Here is an 18563-nt window from a genome sequence, read left to right on the forward strand (position 1 = left end):
GTAGTGTCTTCAAAAATTTACAACCTCTCCTCGACAAAATCAACAACTTAGCTGATTTTAGGTCTGAGCCTTTGATGAACTTCAATTGGGTACAATTTCCCTGCAAACCTCTCTAATATAAAGGGTTTTGATAGTGCTGTTCAGGGTAGTTTTACTCCTATTTTGCAACGTGTCCACTATGGTAATATCTGAATAATCACGTATCCACTTCAATAATAGATCAAAGTTGAAGAGATTAATATTAGAAATATTGTTAACTAATCTCAAATAAATACATTTACCATGTCTAGAAAAAGATGACTATGATACTAAATCACTAATTGAACTTGGTAATATCTTAATTACTGTATTATTAACAGATTCTATTTAGTATTTACTTGATAAACTATATTAAGTCAGTAGTATTGTTTATGAGAGATTTTTTTTCCTAAGCTTTTTGCATGGACTTAGACACTCTTGTATGATGACTGATGTTTAACTTTCCCAACATCCTTAGTCACTTGGCCTGCTGAGGTCCAGTCATGCCCCCTTGATGAAACCTCAGCTGTGACTCCTGACACTCTGACAGCTGAACTGCTCTGGAACAGCGTTTGGACACTCTGCACTCATGTGGTGCCTGCAGGGCTTTCTGCTCTGGCCACTGCTTCAGCTCAAGACCTGGCTCTAAGTAAAACCAAGCAGGGGTAAAACGTGTATCAGTATCTGTGCTACCTCCTGAACCATCTTAAAGTGGAAATCTTTAATCATGAATACCTTTACTTTTAAAATGCAACCACTCTGTGCAACAGGTCACAGTCCACAACAATTTAATTCCATGGGAACAAGGATAAACTTTGCCTCTGCCACGGGCAAAACACCTGCTCAAGTTACCCTAGTCAGAACACTGGGGCTGGCAGTTCACCCAGAACATCCATCTTCTGCATTCTAGAGAATTCTTATTTTTGTTTCTTTTCTTGAGATAAACTTTCCAGCAGTAAAATATAGACTGTGTATTTTATTTTCATTCCTTTTTTAGTTGCACTTCCAATTTCTAAGAAAACTTTTCAAGTCTGTATTTTTGTGGTACACTAAGTGAATGTAGAAGCAAAAATACAATAATGTTACAAAACCTGGTCACCAACTGATTCATTTAAACATGTCCATTTTAGTTTGCTTTATTTCAGTGAGGGCATGACACCAGTAAAATACTTGTGTTCTCAACTGTTTGAATGCAATTCCCCTCCATTGCTTCTGAAGACCATCACTGGTTTATAGCCTGTATATTTATATTAAATTCATGTTGGTCTATGGAACAACTTTTCAACCAATAAGGTGTAGAATAAGTCATATTTGCATAATTTCTCAATGATTTGATAAATTTATTAGACTGGGAACCAGTGCAGAAAAAAATCATTATCAGATCTCAATAATCTGTGACTTTTTAAACTCCTTTTAGATGCTGGGGACATCTCAAAGTCATCTATGTCAGTGCATAAACTCAAATTTGGTGGCATGCAGGGCTGGATACACTTCTTGTAATTCTTCTGATTTTATGTCCAAATGAAGTTCTTTCCAACCTTCTCAAAAGGCATCAGTCAACACAGACAGCTTCCACCAAAAAAGCAGGGCTGCTAGAATGATGGAGAATCTAAATGTAGGGGGAAAACAAACCCTGAGTTGAGATGAAAGACAAAGGAATTGAGCAAACAGAAGTAGTAAAAGCCAGCATCTGCTACTAGTCCAATTCCTGCTCTGCACCTGCAAATGCCAGAGATGAGAGGCTGCCCAGGGCTGTTTTCTCTGTTGCTCTGGAGGTCAAACACTGCAAATAACAAATGCTTCCTCCTCCTTTGCTTAGTTTTTATATCTGACGCCACATGTTATGGAATATCCCTTTGGTTAATTTGCTGTCCCAGTTGTATCCCCTCCCAGGATCCTGCCCACCCTCAGCCCACTGATGAGAGAATGTTGGAGAGACTGTTGATGCTGTGCCAACCCCGGTGTGTTACCAACACCTCTGTGAAGTACCAAAACAAAGCCGTGAGGGAAACGCGGAAATGTCAGCCAGAGCCAGTACAGGCACACAGTCGGAGAGTTACCACTGACAGTGGGCTAGGAAGCAAACACGGCCCAAGCAGCATTTCCTTAGAAGCCATCCTCACAGGCAGCCTCATAGAAAGATTTTGTTGTGCTACGAGGTAGGTGCTGAATTCCTGAGAGAACGTCAGCGGTTAAAGGGAATCCTGTTACTCTCTCGTAACTGAAGCGCTTCCACAACGTGCTTTGATCTTGCCACCACAAACAGCATTTATTCTCCCGCGCAATTTCCAGATCGCGGCCAGGAGAGCCGCTCCAAAGAACTCCCAGCAGCAGCCCACAGCTGCGTCGCCTTTAGGCGGAAGAGCGGGAGCCGCCCGGGAACCGCCCGGGAACCGCCCGGGAACGGCCCGGGAACCGCCCGGGAACCGCTGGGGAACAGCTGGGGAACGGCCCGGGAACCGCCCCGGCCCCGCCCGTCCGCCCTCAGCGCCCTCTGCGCGGCCCCGCCCCCACTGCGCACGCGCGCCGCCCCAACGCCCCGAACGCTGCCCCGCGCTCCGTGACGTCATGCCGCCACCTGCCCTCGCCCGACGCGCTGCCCGGAAGCGTCCGCCCGGGCAGTAGAGCCGGTCGCAGAAAGGTTCCGGGCACGCTGGGTTCCGGGGCTGCCCCGCTGCGGCGCGGCGCGGCCCGCGATGATCCCGGTGCCGGTGGTGGTGACCGTGCTGGGCGGCTGGTGCGCCGTGTACCTGGCGGACACGCTGCTCAAGGTGAGGGCCGAGAGCGCGGAGCGCACGGGGCCGGGAGGCGGCACGGCGGCCCCGGGCCCCGTTGCCGTGGCCGGCCGGCGGAGGGGCCGCGCCCCGGGCTGAGGCGGTGCCGGCCCAGGCCCCGCAGCCGGGCCCGCTGCCCCTGCTCCCATCGCCGCCCGGAGCGCTCGGCTGCGCTCTGTGCTAAAGCGCCAAAGCCGCCAAAAGTTAGCGACAGCAGCTTTTAATGTACTGCTGAACCGGGCCCGAGGCATTTGAACGTGCTGGCTGGAGTTATTATTGTCATACTAACAAAACCTGAAAGACAACCTTGTAAGTTTGCGGTGTAGAGTATGTGCCTTATAATGATGATTTCCCTAAAAAAATGTAAAAAGTAATGCGTATTTGTTTCTTTGGAATGATGTTAATTTTGCTAGAAAACAAGTGGAGACAGAACTCGATACAAATACTTTTAAAAAGAAATAAATTTTGATCCTTTACGAGTATTAGGAGACGCATCCTTTTCCTCCTGATATAGGGGGGAAGGTTTAAACAGAGATTACACCGAGACAACATTTGTTGTATCTGGGATGCGTCTGTGCATTTGCTCAAGTTTCATTAAATGGTGTGGCGTGGTTTGGGTTTTTTTAAAAGATTCAGAGGTACGATTTCTAAGACATGACCGAAATTGCACAGAATGCATGCAAAGTTGGCTGTGTGCTGTTTAAATGAAAGGTTTGATCTGTAATTCTTGATTTTACAGTCCAGGAGCTGCATCTTGTTTCTGCCAAGGCAGATAAGGCTCAGTGATATGAAAGTACAAAATGTGCATTTTGTCACTCTTGTAAAATATAGGAAGAAATACAAGAAAATTCAGGTGCTTAGAAAGCTTGGAAAAGTGTCTCCCCCTGCAGCTAATTGGAGAGCAAATGTAGCTCCGTTAATGATGAAAGCTGATAATTGCAAAATATTAGTCTGTGCATAATGACAAATACCTGAAGTCATTTACTTGAAGACTTCTCAAATTAACACAGCAAGTGTGTTAAGTATTTGGGAAAAAAACAAAAAAAAAAAAAAAAAGACACAAAAAGCAAAGCAAACCAGCATTGTTTTGAAACACAAGAGAGAATTGGCCAGGTACCAGAAGAACGTGCTCTGACTGCAGTGAGACACACCAGGAAGGTCAGCCAGGAGTGCTTCCCTTGGCAGCAGCTCTGTGTCTGGTGAAGACTTGGCCTCTGAAGCAAGAACTGAGCTCAGGTACCAGACCTGTTGTGCCATGATGCTGAGACCATTTGCATCTCTGAGATTCTGAAGATCTTTTTCTGCATTAGACCATAAAATTATTCTCTTTTGTAAATATGGAAAGCCACTGCATTTCTTGCACCAGCAAGGGAGGAACCTGCCCCCCCCTCCATATATTGGGGCCTATTTAATGCCTAATTTATGTTGAATAAGAAGGGAGAATCCCTAGAAATTCTATAGCAAGCATGAGAGTCCAGGAGTTAAATTTTAATTCTAATCTTTTAACTAAAAGTTGACCAAGGAATCAGTTATTAATCATCAGGAATTATGTGGGAGCTGTTGAGTTTCACTGACCTTACTGATAGATCTCATGCTGTACATCTCAGTTATAGGTTTCACTGTGAGTACCACAGTTGAAAAAGAATTTGGATTAAATAACCAGAATTATATAATTAGGAAGCTCGGGTTGCTTGTTTTTCTGCTGCTATATGAATCTCCACCACAGTCACAACCCAAGGCTGCTAGCAACCACAACAAAATTGTACTGTTTAATTAATTGTACAGTTTAAATCTCAAATCACTTACAATGTAATTATACCAAGAGGATGTACAGAGCATGAGTGAAAATTAATGTGGGAGCCATGTGCAATCCTGTTGATATTTTCAGTGAGAGAAGGATGTGTGCTGTAACTTGCAGCTAATGTTTATTCTGTAAACCTGTTCAATGTGCAGTGTGTTTTGCTCAGTTTGTTCCTTTACTGGTTTCATTCAGTTTTTAAATATTTTAATTTGTCAGTCTGACTCTATGAGTGCAGTGTAGAAAACTGTGTAAAAATGTATTTTTGCCCAGACAAATACACATATTATAATATTGCTAGAATTAAAAAATACATTTTTGTCAGGAAACTAGAGCTATGCCAAGTCAAGGTGGAATTCTGAATGTTATGTCTCTCTTGTTGCTCCTCATTGTACCACTGCCACAGTTTTTGCTGAAGCTTGGATTCTGTAAGAGGGAATCTGTGTCAGACCCCTAAATTCCTTCTCTCCAGCATCCTAAGTCATCACATTTTATTCTGCCTGAAGGATCAGGAATGAGTGAAGGGTAGGAGATTGTCCCTCCTTCTGCTGTGAGAAATAAAGGATGTATTAGACACATTCAGTCAGGGTTGGCTCTCAGCTTTTAAAGTCAGGAAGCTGAAATGATTCAGAGCTCTTGAACAGATTTTGCCAGCAAAGAGGAATGTTAAGGACTCCTGCTTGCTGGCAGACACCAGTGGAGCTCCTGAAGTATTTAGCAGATGTCCAGCATTTTAAAGGCTTGCATAAATAAATAGGTACTGCTTTTATAGTAACACTAATCTAACAAAGATCCCCTAGATCTCAAAGAAGCAGAGCCAAGGCCAGTCTGAAAGCAGTTTGAAATGAAGCACACCAGGGCATGAGGGTGTGTGTATAATGTGGTGATCCCACTGGGATCAGGACAGAAGGACCAAAACTTTGCAAAGAGCTTTTTAAGATATTTTGCAAAAGTTTGCAATCTTTTAGTGATTATTAATAACATTTGCACAACTTGTGAGGACAATACAAAAGGAAAATTCCTTTTCCACATTTAATAGTTTTATGGTCAGTAATTCCATATTTCTCATGGAAAACTTCATATTTATTTGTCTTGCTCAGACAGTGGGGCTGTGATGTTGTCAGAATGAATTTGAAGGGACCAATCTGTGGCATTTCTAGGGGAAAAAGTGAGGTTTGCATGTGATAAAAGGAACAAATTTTCGTGTGTCAAGTCAATGTATGTGATTAGTAGAATAATGTATTAGGGTGGTTTTGAGGTTTTTTTGCATGAATGAATAGGATTTTTTTTTTAATTCACAAAAGACAGTTTCTCATATCAGAGGTGCTTAACTACGTATGCATTTTTGTTCTTAATTATGTGGTAGATGATGTGAGGAGGTATTTTCTTTGTTTCCTTGGCTTATGTATCACTAATTATGTACAAGTCTAATCACCTTAGTGATCTCTTCTGTTAAATTAACAAAAGCTGATATGATTGTGGACACTGAACTTAATGCTGCTGTGGGGAGTGAGTGGTGTTGATGGGAATGCATTCCAGTAAAACTTTCTGATGGTGCCCTCATCATGGTGTCCTCATCAGATGACAGAATAAAAATGTGGCTGAAGTCAGTAAGGTGAAGAGGAAGGAAATGACACAGAAATATATAGGCAGAAAGAAGAAACGGTGTCATCGGTGATATGGGAACAATGACTCAAGTAAATGGGTCTCACATCTGAGGAAATTTGTTTTTTGAAATAAACTTTCAGTGTTCAAGTTTTAATTCATTTGATAAAATGAGAAAAGCTGTTAATACAGTTGTGCAGTGTGAGATCCTCAACCCCCACCACCACTGTGTTGCAGGGCAGGAGGAATGCAAGGAATTGGCAAGTTCTAAATTTGTTCAAAGGACCACGGACAACAGCCAGAAACTTGTGAAGTTCCTTGTGGGGGCGGAGAAGGGAGCCTGTTGTGGACTACACATTCTGGGTGTCTTCAGTAGGTGCTTCTGCTTGTGGGGAACTTTGGAGCAGTGCTCCAGTTCAGACAGCTCCCAAGACTTGTCTGGGTTGTGTCAGAGACACTCCTGCCTTGGGAACTGCCCAATATCAGAAGACTCAAGGCTCATCTGTGCTTTTCCTGAGCTCTAAGTTCCTCTTTCACCTCCAAAGAAAGCATTCCTTCATCTGAGTTTCTGATACAAGCTTCCATGAGGCAGGTGACTGAAGCCTGTTGAGAATGCAGGTGCCATAAAGTAAAGTTAGCAATTGCAAAAACCATGTTATTGGTCTATAATTCAAGATACTGTTGCAGGTGAGTATTCATAGGTCACATTTATAGGTCACATCTCTTTGGAACTACTAGAAGTGTCTTGAAATGCTGGGAAGTTATTACAGTGAAACTGTATTGCAATACAGGTTGATAATTTTAAATTCCTTGTGGTTTTTTATTAGTCTGATCAGATATTCCAGACCCTCTTTAGGCATAGTATTTGTGTTTGAAAAAAAAAACCTCATTTTCATCCTTACTAACAGGTATCTGCAATACTGAGCCATATCTCATCTATATTAGAAAGTTTCTTTCAGCTGGATGCAAAAGAAGCATTTTTCATCATTGTAATTTTTGAAATGTATATGGAATGTAATTGCATGTTGAAAGAATAAGGTCAAGTCTGTAGCTTTCTAACCAGAAAGTAGAACTAGTGAAAGTGATTTAACACTAGGAAAGATGATGCAAGACTTTGTTTGTCAGGTGACTCTGGATACCCAGTCTCTTTCACAAACCTTCAGTTGTTGGAAGTGACATCAAAACAATGGCATAACTTTTTCGTACTGCATGTTGCACCTACCTATATGTTAAAATGTAAATGACGTGTAGGACATTACTTGAAATGATGCATGTGTTTTTATATAAAGAGATCATGTTTACTTCTTGGTCACATTACAAAATCTTCCTGGAATGTTTTGGTCAAGCTGTTTCTCGGTTGTTCTGCAGTCCTCCAGCTCTCTGAAGGCGTCGTACGAGGACTGGCTGCTGACGTACGGCCTGAGCGTCTCTCCCTTTCACCTGCGCTGGCAAACAGCTCTCTTCAACCGCCACTTCTACAGCTGGGGCAGATGGAAACCCAGATTCCTCTACTTCTGGTATAGATTCGGTGCCTTTTTTCTTCTGTCAAATGCAGAGTCAACAATTGAATCACTCTGGTGTCTTTCAGCATTAGAAGGGCAGTGGGTAGACATGCTTATTTCAATAGGCTAATGATAGAACCAGTTATTAATGTGCCAGTGTAAGTATTTATCCTCTGCTAAAAGTTACATAAATGTAATACAGGTTGCATATTAAGACTCTATAAACTAAAAATCCTTAAACTATCTGTGGTTTGAACTATGCAGAGTTCTGAAGAGTACAGCTATTGCATGCCATACTGCATACAGAAGTAGGTCTGAAAGCAGCTGCTCGGATCCTAGATCTTTTCCAATGATGTAGACTTAGCTCTCCCAATCACTAGAGTTTACAAAGTATTCAGAGACAGCTGTACTGAATTGTTAATCCCTGTAGATAATCCCTGTCCCTGTAGTTAATCATTGCCCAGATATTCAGCAACAATACCTGCTGAGAAGCACCTTGTTTACATTCTGTCTTTTATCTGCCTGCACCTTTCCATGCAAAGGTTGCACAGTGCTGGTAGTGGGTAGGTAAGTAGGGTGGTTTAGTGTGGGTTCTCCTGGACTGGTTTAGAAAAATATTGTTCAGTTGCCTTCCTAGCATTACTTTGTGTCTGCTCTGAAAATATGAGTAAGGTTTGAATTTCTTTTCATTTCCTGTATTGCTACCCTCAGTGAGATAGTAATAAAAGGGAGATCTGCTTCATATTGGTTTCTCTAGTATGTAATGATTTTGTAATAATCAGTCTGAAATAGCTCTATATCAATTACAATTTTTAATGTGTATAATTTATTGCAGTATAATGTTTCCACTAGTCTTTTTAATTAACATTACAAGTACATGTTGCTTAAAATAAATCTTCTAATTCCCAGTGAGCTCCATTAAGGCTGATAAGAGAGCAGGTCTGCTGTTGTAAGAGGAAGAAGGACTGGTATTGAAGTGTTTTAGTTTAAAAAAAAGTTATCACATCCTTCAACTATAGCACAGTGTAAAATAAGAATAATAATATTAATGCTGAATAAAAATTTGTCAGTAGGGGGAGTGACATGAATTGAAATTATTTTCAACATTGATTTTAATGAAAAATTGGTGAGAAGAATAATATAGCTTAAAAAATTGGTGTTGGTATGGTCTTGCAGTTGTACTTTTTAGTTGTTCTTTAAAAAAGATTCAGTTTCATTTATTGTTCTTTAGCCCATTTTCTTGTTTGTGAGAAAGAATCAAAATCTACTAAAGAAGCTTACATATATATATATGTAAGTACATAAGCTGCCCCATCATTTGATCCAGATCTCTAAATCTGTGATGCTGTGGTGCAACATGGTCAATTACACATAATTATGTTCTGTATTCATATAAATTTATGTATTCATAGCTGCAAGCAAGTTACACAAATTGGGTAACTGAATAAAGTATTTGAAAATTGATTAGGATATGGTTTGGATGTAAAACATTTATTAAACAAGCAGAATATATGTTATTTGTGTTATTATTGCATATTATTGTTACTAGTTTCCTTTATCATTTTTGTACTGGATTGTTGATGAATTGTGGTAGCATCAGGTAAGTTTTGCCCTGTGTTTTGTGCAATAACTTGTGCTGTAAAGCAGAGATGTACATAGCCAGAAATGATACCCTTTTTCTCTTGTGTCTGTGCATTGCTGAACTATTGTTCCTCTGTGTAGGTTCAGTGTAGGAATGGTGTTTGGAATACTTGCCATGTTTGGCTCTGTGATCCTGCTCGGAAAGACCCTGCTGCAAACTCTGACCCAGATGCTCACCGAGGCTCCAAAAGCCCAGAATGATCGAATGCTGCAAGTTGTGGTGAGTGTTCCCTCCTCAGGTCTTTGCTTGAGAGCTGTGTGCAGATCTAAAGCAGCTTCTTAGTGGGGTATGGAATGCTTAAATATTCCCTTGCAAGAATAACCCAACTCCTGATGTTCATCTACATGATGGTTTTTACCAGCCTTTAAAATGGGAGAGGGGGTGTAGTAAAAGGGCAAATGAAGGCAAACATGTGGAAGAGTTTATATTTAAAATCCTCAGGAGTGGGGATTGGATAGTCATTGTGAAAAGACTTGAATTCTAGTACTAAGAATAAAATTATAGTTCTAAGAATATAAAACTGAGTTAAGTACTTGTTTCCTGTGAGCTATGCAGTGTAGATGCTCTGGTGACCTTAAAGTTTGCAGAGCTCATACATAATTGACAAGAACAGACAAGTTCTGTTTCTTTTAATGCTATACAAAACAGCAGTGGAAAAGGAAAGAAGGGCAAAAAGATTTGTGTGATAGTAGAAGCTGAGTCGTTAGTGAGGAGGTATTTTTTGATATTTCAAGGGCTTATGACTTAATTTACTATGTGAAATTTCAAGTGCTGTTTCTGGCAGTATCTACTTAAAGTCCAATGATATATTTAATTATTTTAGGATTTCTGGTGCTGGACAATATATTGTATGGTTTTAGAATGGAATGCATTTCACAGGATAGGAAAGATTGCAGATACTGTCTTTTTAATTTCTTTGCAAGGCAGTAATGGAAGAACTGACATTGCCTTGCAACAGCTTTAACTAGGAAGGGTTCTTAGTCACCTTTTTATATCAGGAGTGCAATCTGGCCAAAATATATGGTCATTTTCCAGAAATTCAGAAAGTCTTATGGGATTGTTCTGCCTTCATGGCTTCTAAGCCTACATGGCTTAGAGCAGAGGTGCCCAGCAAGGTTACTCTGTTTAAGTACTCAGCTATTCAAGGGAACAGATGTTGAGAATTGTGTGCAGACACAATAGACCTTCCTGTAAGCACTAAACTGACTGCATGCAGCTAGACTTACAAAATGGCATGAGGCAGGAAGCCTGATTTAGCACGTGCCATAAACTCAGTGCCCTTGGATGGCTGGGTTCCCACAAGCAGAGTGAATATAGAGAGTGCATTTGTGTTGGAAAAAGCAGGCAGTGAGACCTGAGGGAGAGCTGCTGTCACTGCCATTGCTGTCCCCTGTCCAGAGCCTGCTCCTGAATTACCTCCAGGGGCAGACAGGAGTAGGCAGTCTGCATTGTGGAGGGCATGAGCTGAACATGGGACAGAAAATTTTGTAATTTACATTCCAACAAGATGTGTCCTAACCTTTCTGGAGTAAGGAAAGCCTCCTTTACATCTTCGTTTCCTGAGATTCTTGTATGGATCCATCTACTTCTGTGACACCAAAGTGGTCATTGGCAATATATTGCTCTTTGGAGAAAATAATAGGCACAACCAAAGTAAATGTGAGCCTTTGGAATTAATCTGGTGTGAACTGGAACAACAAAAGTAGAAAAGTAGGATAATGTTCACAATTTCAATGTGGACTTATTTCCTCAGTGACTGCATACTGGCAATAGCACTGCATTCAAAGGATTGACTGGCACTGAAAACAGTTTAATAGATAGGGATAAAGTAATGTCATGTGTGGGGATAAGGTTACTTCTCCTAAGTTGAGTTGTGGTTCTCTTCCTTTCTTGCCTCATTCTTTCATTTCTGAGTGGTCACAGCTGTGTAATTCTGGCTTTAGCAAGTTTCAGTATTCTTTTTAAGGGGAATGTGCTAGTGTAAATTGACACCAAAAAGAGACTTATGTGGTTGCAAAGAGGTTAAGAATGACTTAGGAGGACCTTCTCATTTAAATTATTTGGTTATATTTGACTGCCTGGAAGAGAGTGAATTAGTTTAAAAAAAAACCAGCAAAACCCCACTTTTTCTTTGCAAACTTAATTTTAGCCTGTGGCATAAAGCTGTTCAGCCTTAAGCCTCTGGGTATGGAGAGAGGGAAACAGTTCTGCTTATATTTTATTAAGACCTTTGTACACTTCCTCTTTTGTTTAGTCATACTTGATTTAAAACACCTGTCTATGGGTAACTGGGCTGTTTCTCTTCAGCTGCTCCCTCTTCTGTTGGTTACCTACTGACAAAAGTAGGAAAGAGGCAGATTAGTTGCAAGCAAAGGATCTTCTTTTACTAAAGGCATTTCCAGAAGGCCATAAAATACAGGATATTATGCTTTTTAACAAAATACTGCTATTGGTTTCAGAACCCTTCATGAGAGGTAGCTTCTGTTTTAGGTGAATCTTAAAATAGCTTCTTTGACGTAGTCCGAAAGCATCTGGTGCTGTGTTCTAGCAGGCTGTAGTCATAGTGGAATTGAGATAGCAGCTCTTGCTGTTGCCATCTGTCCTCCCACTGCAGAGACAGCACCACTGAAGTGATGCATTAGTGCCACCAGCTGATGCTGCAATGCAAGCAGTGACGTTTAAGAAATGAAGTGTGGCTGTCTTTCATACTGTGAGGTACCATAGCTGAGCCAGTTAAGGTAAATTCCTTATCACCATCACACTCTGGACAGAATTTGTGAGGTGGTTAACATTAATGAATCCTTTTGAAGAATTTATTTTAGCTAGATTGTCTCAACAACCTATTGCAGAGTTCTGTTGCATGAGTAGGTAAATGCACATAAATGAAGAATGTGCAGGACTGAACAAAGGTAGAATCCAGCCTGCCTAGTTGGATGTGCAGCCTTTTGTCCTTTTGTTTTTCACCATGCTGGTTTTTATAGAGTTCTGTAGACAGGCCAGGAGATTTTGCCCACAGCATCTCTTTTGTGAGGTTGGATTGCAGTTCAGGTGTTCACATCAGTTGTTAGTGAGCATGCTGGAGCACAGCCTGCCTTGAGTAGAAGAAGCTGTAGATGTGACAGGAGAAATGCCCCAGAGCAAGCAGCAGGAGTGGCCTTATCATCCCACTGCAGCCCAGCAGCTGAAGGGGATGGAACCAATCAGGATGAAGGTCCATCAGGAGGAAGGAGGGGATGGTTCCTCATACCTTGGCTAGTGACTGAAGCAGTTGATGTCCCGTGACAAGTGCACTGAAGGACCTGGGGGTAGTGGGAATCCACAGTAACAGAAGAATATGAGGGACCTGTATATTATGTCTTAGGTAAATTAAAATAGTATGCTCATTTCAAGGTGGGTTTTTTTTTTTAAGGTTAAATTGCCACATGTAGACTACTAAAATGTGAAGAATATATGAAAATTACCTTCTTTTTTTTTTTTTTTTGACCCTGTAAACTGGGATAATCTTGTGATTTGTATAGGAAGAGAGAAGGGAGAGACTGACTGTTCAGCTGTCAACTCATTTTTGAACTTTTCATGTTCATTCTCTTTAAAGTGCCATACACTTTTTATTATTTTCTTTTGAAAGGTGCATCTTTTCTATACCTACATGACTGGCTGCAGGATATTCTAAACTAATGCTCACAGTGCCAAGCCTATTTCATTTGAATGAAAGTCTATGTACATTTTTATAAGCTTCTTGAACTTAATATAGAGTAGGATGCATTTGGTCAGAGCTGTGGGGAATATATAGGGCAGGGAGAGGGCTTTTGTGCCTGGAGAACGTTCAACAAAATAATGTATTTTTAATATATTTTAAAATACACTGTATAAGTTGGTGAAAGAGGTGCAAACTGATTGTGCTGCATGAGAACAGCCCCTGTTCTGTTGTGGGTCTGAAGAAGTGAGTGAGAGCAGCAGATCTAGGAGCAGAATGATCTGTCTTTGTACCTCTTGTTTTCCTCCTGTGTTTTGTTTTGTTGTCATGCCCACGTCAACAGGTGCCTGGTGTCAATTTGCCTGTCAGCCAGCTGACCTATTTCTTCTCTGCAATCCTCATCAGTGGTGTGATACATGAAGTCGGCCATGGGGTGGCAGCTATTCGGTAATTTCTTTTGCTTTTTCCCTACTCTGACAAAGCCAAATATTCCAGCACAGTTACTTACCTGTGAATGTTGTTAGCAGTGCTTTGTTTTATCTAGAGTCTGTTTAGTCTGTACTTCTTTTTTGCCTTGGATTTGAAGTTTGGAAGGCTGTGCAAATTAAGGATAGAGTTTTAATAGTGTCTAGTATACAGATCATGAGAAAGGCTTCTGCTTTGCAAACACAGCATCAGGTTTAAAACAGTTTTTTTAAGTGGCTCTGTTTGTTATACAGCAATTGCATTTCTACACCTGTGGCGCTTGAAAAGAACTCATGTGCTATTGCACAGTGATACTTAAAATAGATTTTTAATTGATTTGTTTAAACATAGCTTGTGAAATATGATGTGAACAGGTTGAAGCAGTAATTTGTCCCTCTTAACCTCAGTGATCAAAGATTATATTTTTAATGTCTTTAATTCTGATGATTATTTCACAAAAATTATTTGACAGGTTAGTCATTACTTTTAAATGCCACTGTAGTATAAAAAGGTTAAGCAGTGGTTACTGGGGCTGATGTTCAGGTGTCCTCCACATTTCTGCTGGACAGCATCATTAACTCTGCTTTGAGCATAAAGCCCTAAGTTGTTTCTCTGATTTTCCTCAGTGCAGGGGGTCATGACTGCATTTTAACCTATATACTACTTTTTCTGTAACCCCAAAGTTCTCAGTCAAAAGAGTGGTTTGAGACCCTCTGTGTTTCATACGCTCTGCTTGTCTTTCAGCTTTCTTCCCTCAAATACTCACAGGGAATTTTCTATGGAGGATGAGCCTTTTGCCTGTTCCATCACAGGAAGAACAACAAAATTTTCTTTATACTGCATGTTGCCGGCAGACTACAGAGAAGCTAGGAGTTACTACAGAGCCCTTTATAAGCAGAAAGGAAGAATAATTCTTCTATCTTAATGGTGTGATATCTTTATTCAAGGTCTAGAGCAAAAGCTTTGAATATTCAATTTTGGGTTATATTTTTGTCAAAAAATTGGTTTTACAGCTATTTCCAGAGGAGGAATTAGTTGGTCCAATATACATTGGCAGCCAATGTTGCTGCTCTTGTTTTCTGCTTGGCTTTATTTTCCTTCTATAGTGCTGTTACTGTAAATCCTCAGGATTTCAGCTTTACTAAAAAGCTGTGCTATGGGCACATTTTATCATTCTGGCAAGTCCCTTAACCTTCCTGAAATCTTATACACTTTTGTCAACTTCAGTCCTAGAAGACATTAGCTGTGAACTGTAAGAACTTAAATATTTGAGCTTTAGCTTAATGAAGGAATGTACCAAATAAGTATTTTTCTTCTTCCCTGTGTATCTTCTACCCAAGTCATGAAATCTTGAATAGACCTTGAACTGCCTATTATTAATTGGTGGCATAGGATGAGTTAACTCCACAGTATTAATATATGACTTAATTCGGAATAATTTTGTATAATTCTTTGTCTTCTTTTGGTATATATACACATTAAATAGATAAATGTAAATAAGTAAAATGTTAGACTCAGTATATAGCCTCAGTAAAGATATGGGAATAGCTGATCTGTGCCTGATTTGTTTTGGAACATGACTTTGTCATGCCTCTCTTAAGTCTCTTATGCAATTTCTAGCTTCAAAAAGCCTTAATGTATTTATTCCAAAAAATTCCATTTAAAAGTAATTGCAAAATCTTTGGAAAAAAATATTATTTGTATAATAGTGTTCGCTACTAATATATTTAAATAGAATCATAGCTTGTTAAGGTTTGGAAGGGTATTAGCATTTGTCCTTTTAACCTCTTGACTTGTTTTCATTTTTTCAGATGACATTTTCCTCATTTTTAGTTTACAACGTACTCTAAGTTCCATTTAGGAAAAACAGAGGAATTAAAAATTCCAGAACTGTGGAAGTGTTTCTTTAAAAGGAAAGCCATTGCTTCTTGCAAATATTTTTATGTAGATGAGTTTGAAACTGCCTCCTATGGACTGCCATTTTTTTACTTAAAAGAAAAATTACCCCAAATGTTGAAATGTATCTTAACATGAAAGTTAGGTAGGTTTTTAAAAAGAATTTTATGTGTTACTGTTACCACAAGACAGAAAATAATTTGAACTTACCTTTATGTTTTTGTCAAACTTAAAAATATATACTGCTTAGAAGTGACTACTACTGCAGAATACATCCTTTAGTTTAATTATCTTTCAATTACTAATAGTATAAAAAATAAATTAGTTTTGTAATTAAAATTTTAGTAATTCTTGTTAAAAGATGTGTGCTATGTAGAGTCTCTGTTTTTGTTTGCAGTCACACTGCTTCACTTTTTTTTTTCCTTCTTTTTAAGAGAACAAGTACGATTTAATGGATTTGGGATTTTTATCTTCATTGTCTATCCTGGAGCATTTGTTGACCTCTTCACCACTCACTTGCAGCTGATATCTCCTGTCCAGCAGTTAAGGATATTTTGTGCAGGTAATAGTTTGTGGGTTTTAATTAAAACTTTGCTTAGCACCATTACTTATTCTAAGGCATCATTTGTGAATCTTTGATTGGGTATTTAAGGTTTAGAATGAGTAAATACCAAAGCTTTTCTTTACCTAACAGTGATCCTTCTGTTCTGAACCTGTGTTGGAATCTCAGAAAATCATTTGATCATTACTGTCCCTATTGAGCTGCCTTCTGGGCTAGAGATGTCTGTTTCTAGGATCTTAAATGAGTGCCAATTTCCTGTCATGAAAAACATTATTATATTCTAGATCCAATTCAGAATAGTTGTGCATAAGAAATTCCAGTTGTGTGGTTGGGGAAAAACTGTAGTTTCTGATCTTCCTTTCATTAGAAAGAGCTCTTGCAGTGGGTGAAGGATTCCTCTGTCGTTTTTGTTTGTTGTTTGGGATGTTTCTGCACATTTTATGGCCTATGTAACAAAACCTTGGAGCACACAAGCTGGGAAATACTCAGCCAGAATGGTGCTATGAGAGCAGGACTTCCTGTCGCAGGTCAATATCCTTGAACAATTCACTACTGTTTTCTGCAATAGGAGCAATCTATTTTTCAATAGTATTGTGAGTGATTTTCACTGACCTGTGAGTTGTGTTATTATACAGGTTGCTGTGTTTTGATGTTGCCATCAGGAGGAAATGAAGGTTAAAACAGAAACATCCAAAGAGAATCATAGCTTATGGCTCCAGATAACCTCCAGATGTTTTTGAATTGATGTTTTTTGAAGTCTCTGGCTACTGGAAGTAGAGCCTGGTTGGTGTGAAAAGTCAAACTGAGACTGTTTCATTCTGCCTGAACCACTTGTATGATTATTTTTAGAGACAAAGGTGGCTCCCAAAGAACTGAAATTGAGATAGAAAAGTTATCATCTTGATTCAGTTCTTGATACTGTTGCTTCTCTGTTGCTGGCTGGCAGCCAGCCTGTTGTAATGTTCAGTTATCAACCTTGTTTCTTGAATATTGCATCTAAAACATGTAGGGGGTGGTTATACAGAAGCCTTTAGCAAGCATGTTTTCAAGCTTTCATAAATCAAGTAAATAATTACAGATGTTAGATAAATAAATATATCTGTATTCCAAATACCTGAATCAACAAAAATCATTCACTACAATAGGCTAACTTTTATGAAACCCCGTTTCTCAAATTAATCTGTTTCCATTCCATCTACTGGGGACAGAACTGAAGGAAAAGGCATACTGAATTTCAAAATGGTTTGCTTTCACAGATTCCTGAGACATTATCTAGAAAAATAGAATTCCAAGCTGTAATACAGAATAATTGCTTGCATGTTTTGATGGCAAGCAAACACCTGTAGTAATTTTTTGTTTCTCAGGAAACCTGAAATAGGGGAAGACAGGGCAGGAGCAAACTTGTTGCAAGACTGGTCAGCATGAATGGCTTGCTTTCAGTTAGGTATAACAAATAAATGCATTTTTTTTCAGTTTATCATAGATATGTTTCAGAACTAGGATGTTTGATAATGATAAAATGCCTTTTATTTGTCAGAATAGTTGAATGAACCTATTCCTGGTGTTCAGAAATTTCAATTTAGAGAGACATGCTCTCAGATTTTTGTATAGCAGCAAAGTAACAGAGCTAGACTAGATGCCAATACCAAATATTCTTTTTGTAGTCCAGCTATAGTCTGGAGATTAAAAAATACATTTTTTGTACAGCAGATGGCGTCATATGTTCAATAATAGGAAATGAGTGTTCTTGTAAGACTGTGATATTTATAGAATAATTCCATGCCTACTAGATAGATGAAAAGTAATTCTGTGCAGCACATCCTTATAATTAGTTCAAATATTTGTATTACTTTCTGAGATAATTTTTAATGCATTTAATCTTGTCTTTAACAGGAGGTTTTTGGTTTTTTTTCTTTTTTTAATAATTAATAGTTAATAAATTATTTTAAGGTGTTTAAAGTGTCCCTTTTTAAATGTAAGGAATTAGGTGTCCAAGGATGAGGCTGTTTTAGCAAGATGAAGTTGAAGTAGACTGAGCAGTGTGCCTCTACAGGTATTCTCATTTGGAGCATGTTTATTTTGATGTGGATCACCTGGGATGAGTTTTTCTATTTTAGACTTTCTGCTGTATTCCACACAGCAAATGATGTCAGTTTTGGTTAGCAAGGCTCCTATTTCCTAGCTGTTTGAAAGTATTCCTTGTCACTCTCTAGCAGTTCCATCAATTCTTTTTTTATTATTATTATTTTAAGGGTTGGGATTTTTTCAGTTTACTCTGTGTAGCAGCCACAAAAGAATTTTGTTTCCGTTTTACATTTTTGTCTTTTGTTAAGCTGTTAACCTGAAAAAATATTTCTAAGATAAAAAGGTTAAAACAATAATGTTAAAAATATTTGCTCACTGCTTCTGGATTTGTTGCAAATAAGTGTGTGTATGTGAGATAAGGAGAACTGATTACTAAAACATTTCCTCTATCTGAGTGCCTTCCCATGAGATACAATTAAAACTATAGAAAGAAATTACTTTAAGAACCATCGACAAGTGGAAATGGCAACAAACCCTTACTTCAAGAATTTCAAAAATCTCTCATTTCTGCAGCATTAGAAG

At 39.1% G+C, this 18563-nt stretch overlaps 1 protein-coding gene across 1 annotated transcript in view; it reads left to right on the top strand.

Moving 5' to 3' along the window:
* The first annotated feature begins 2658 nt into the window (after positions 1–2658).
* The window catches only part of MBTPS2 (membrane bound transcription factor peptidase, site 2), a 40040-nt gene continuing 24135 nt past the window's right edge, over positions 2659–18563 (top strand). Inside the window, 5 exon segments of the mRNA XM_056506013.1 lie at positions 2659–2789; positions 7564–7712; positions 9420–9558; positions 13377–13480; positions 15829–15956. Coding sequence (XP_056361988.1) covers positions 2715–2789; positions 7564–7712; positions 9420–9558; positions 13377–13480; positions 15829–15956 — 595 coding nt within the window. The 5' untranslated portion in view covers positions 2659–2714.

Source organism: Oenanthe melanoleuca, chromosome 1 (genome assembly GCF_029582105.1).
Source record: "Oenanthe melanoleuca isolate GR-GAL-2019-014 chromosome 1, OMel1.0, whole genome shotgun sequence".
Taxonomy (NCBI): Eukaryota; Metazoa; Chordata; class Aves; order Passeriformes; family Muscicapidae; genus Oenanthe; species Oenanthe melanoleuca.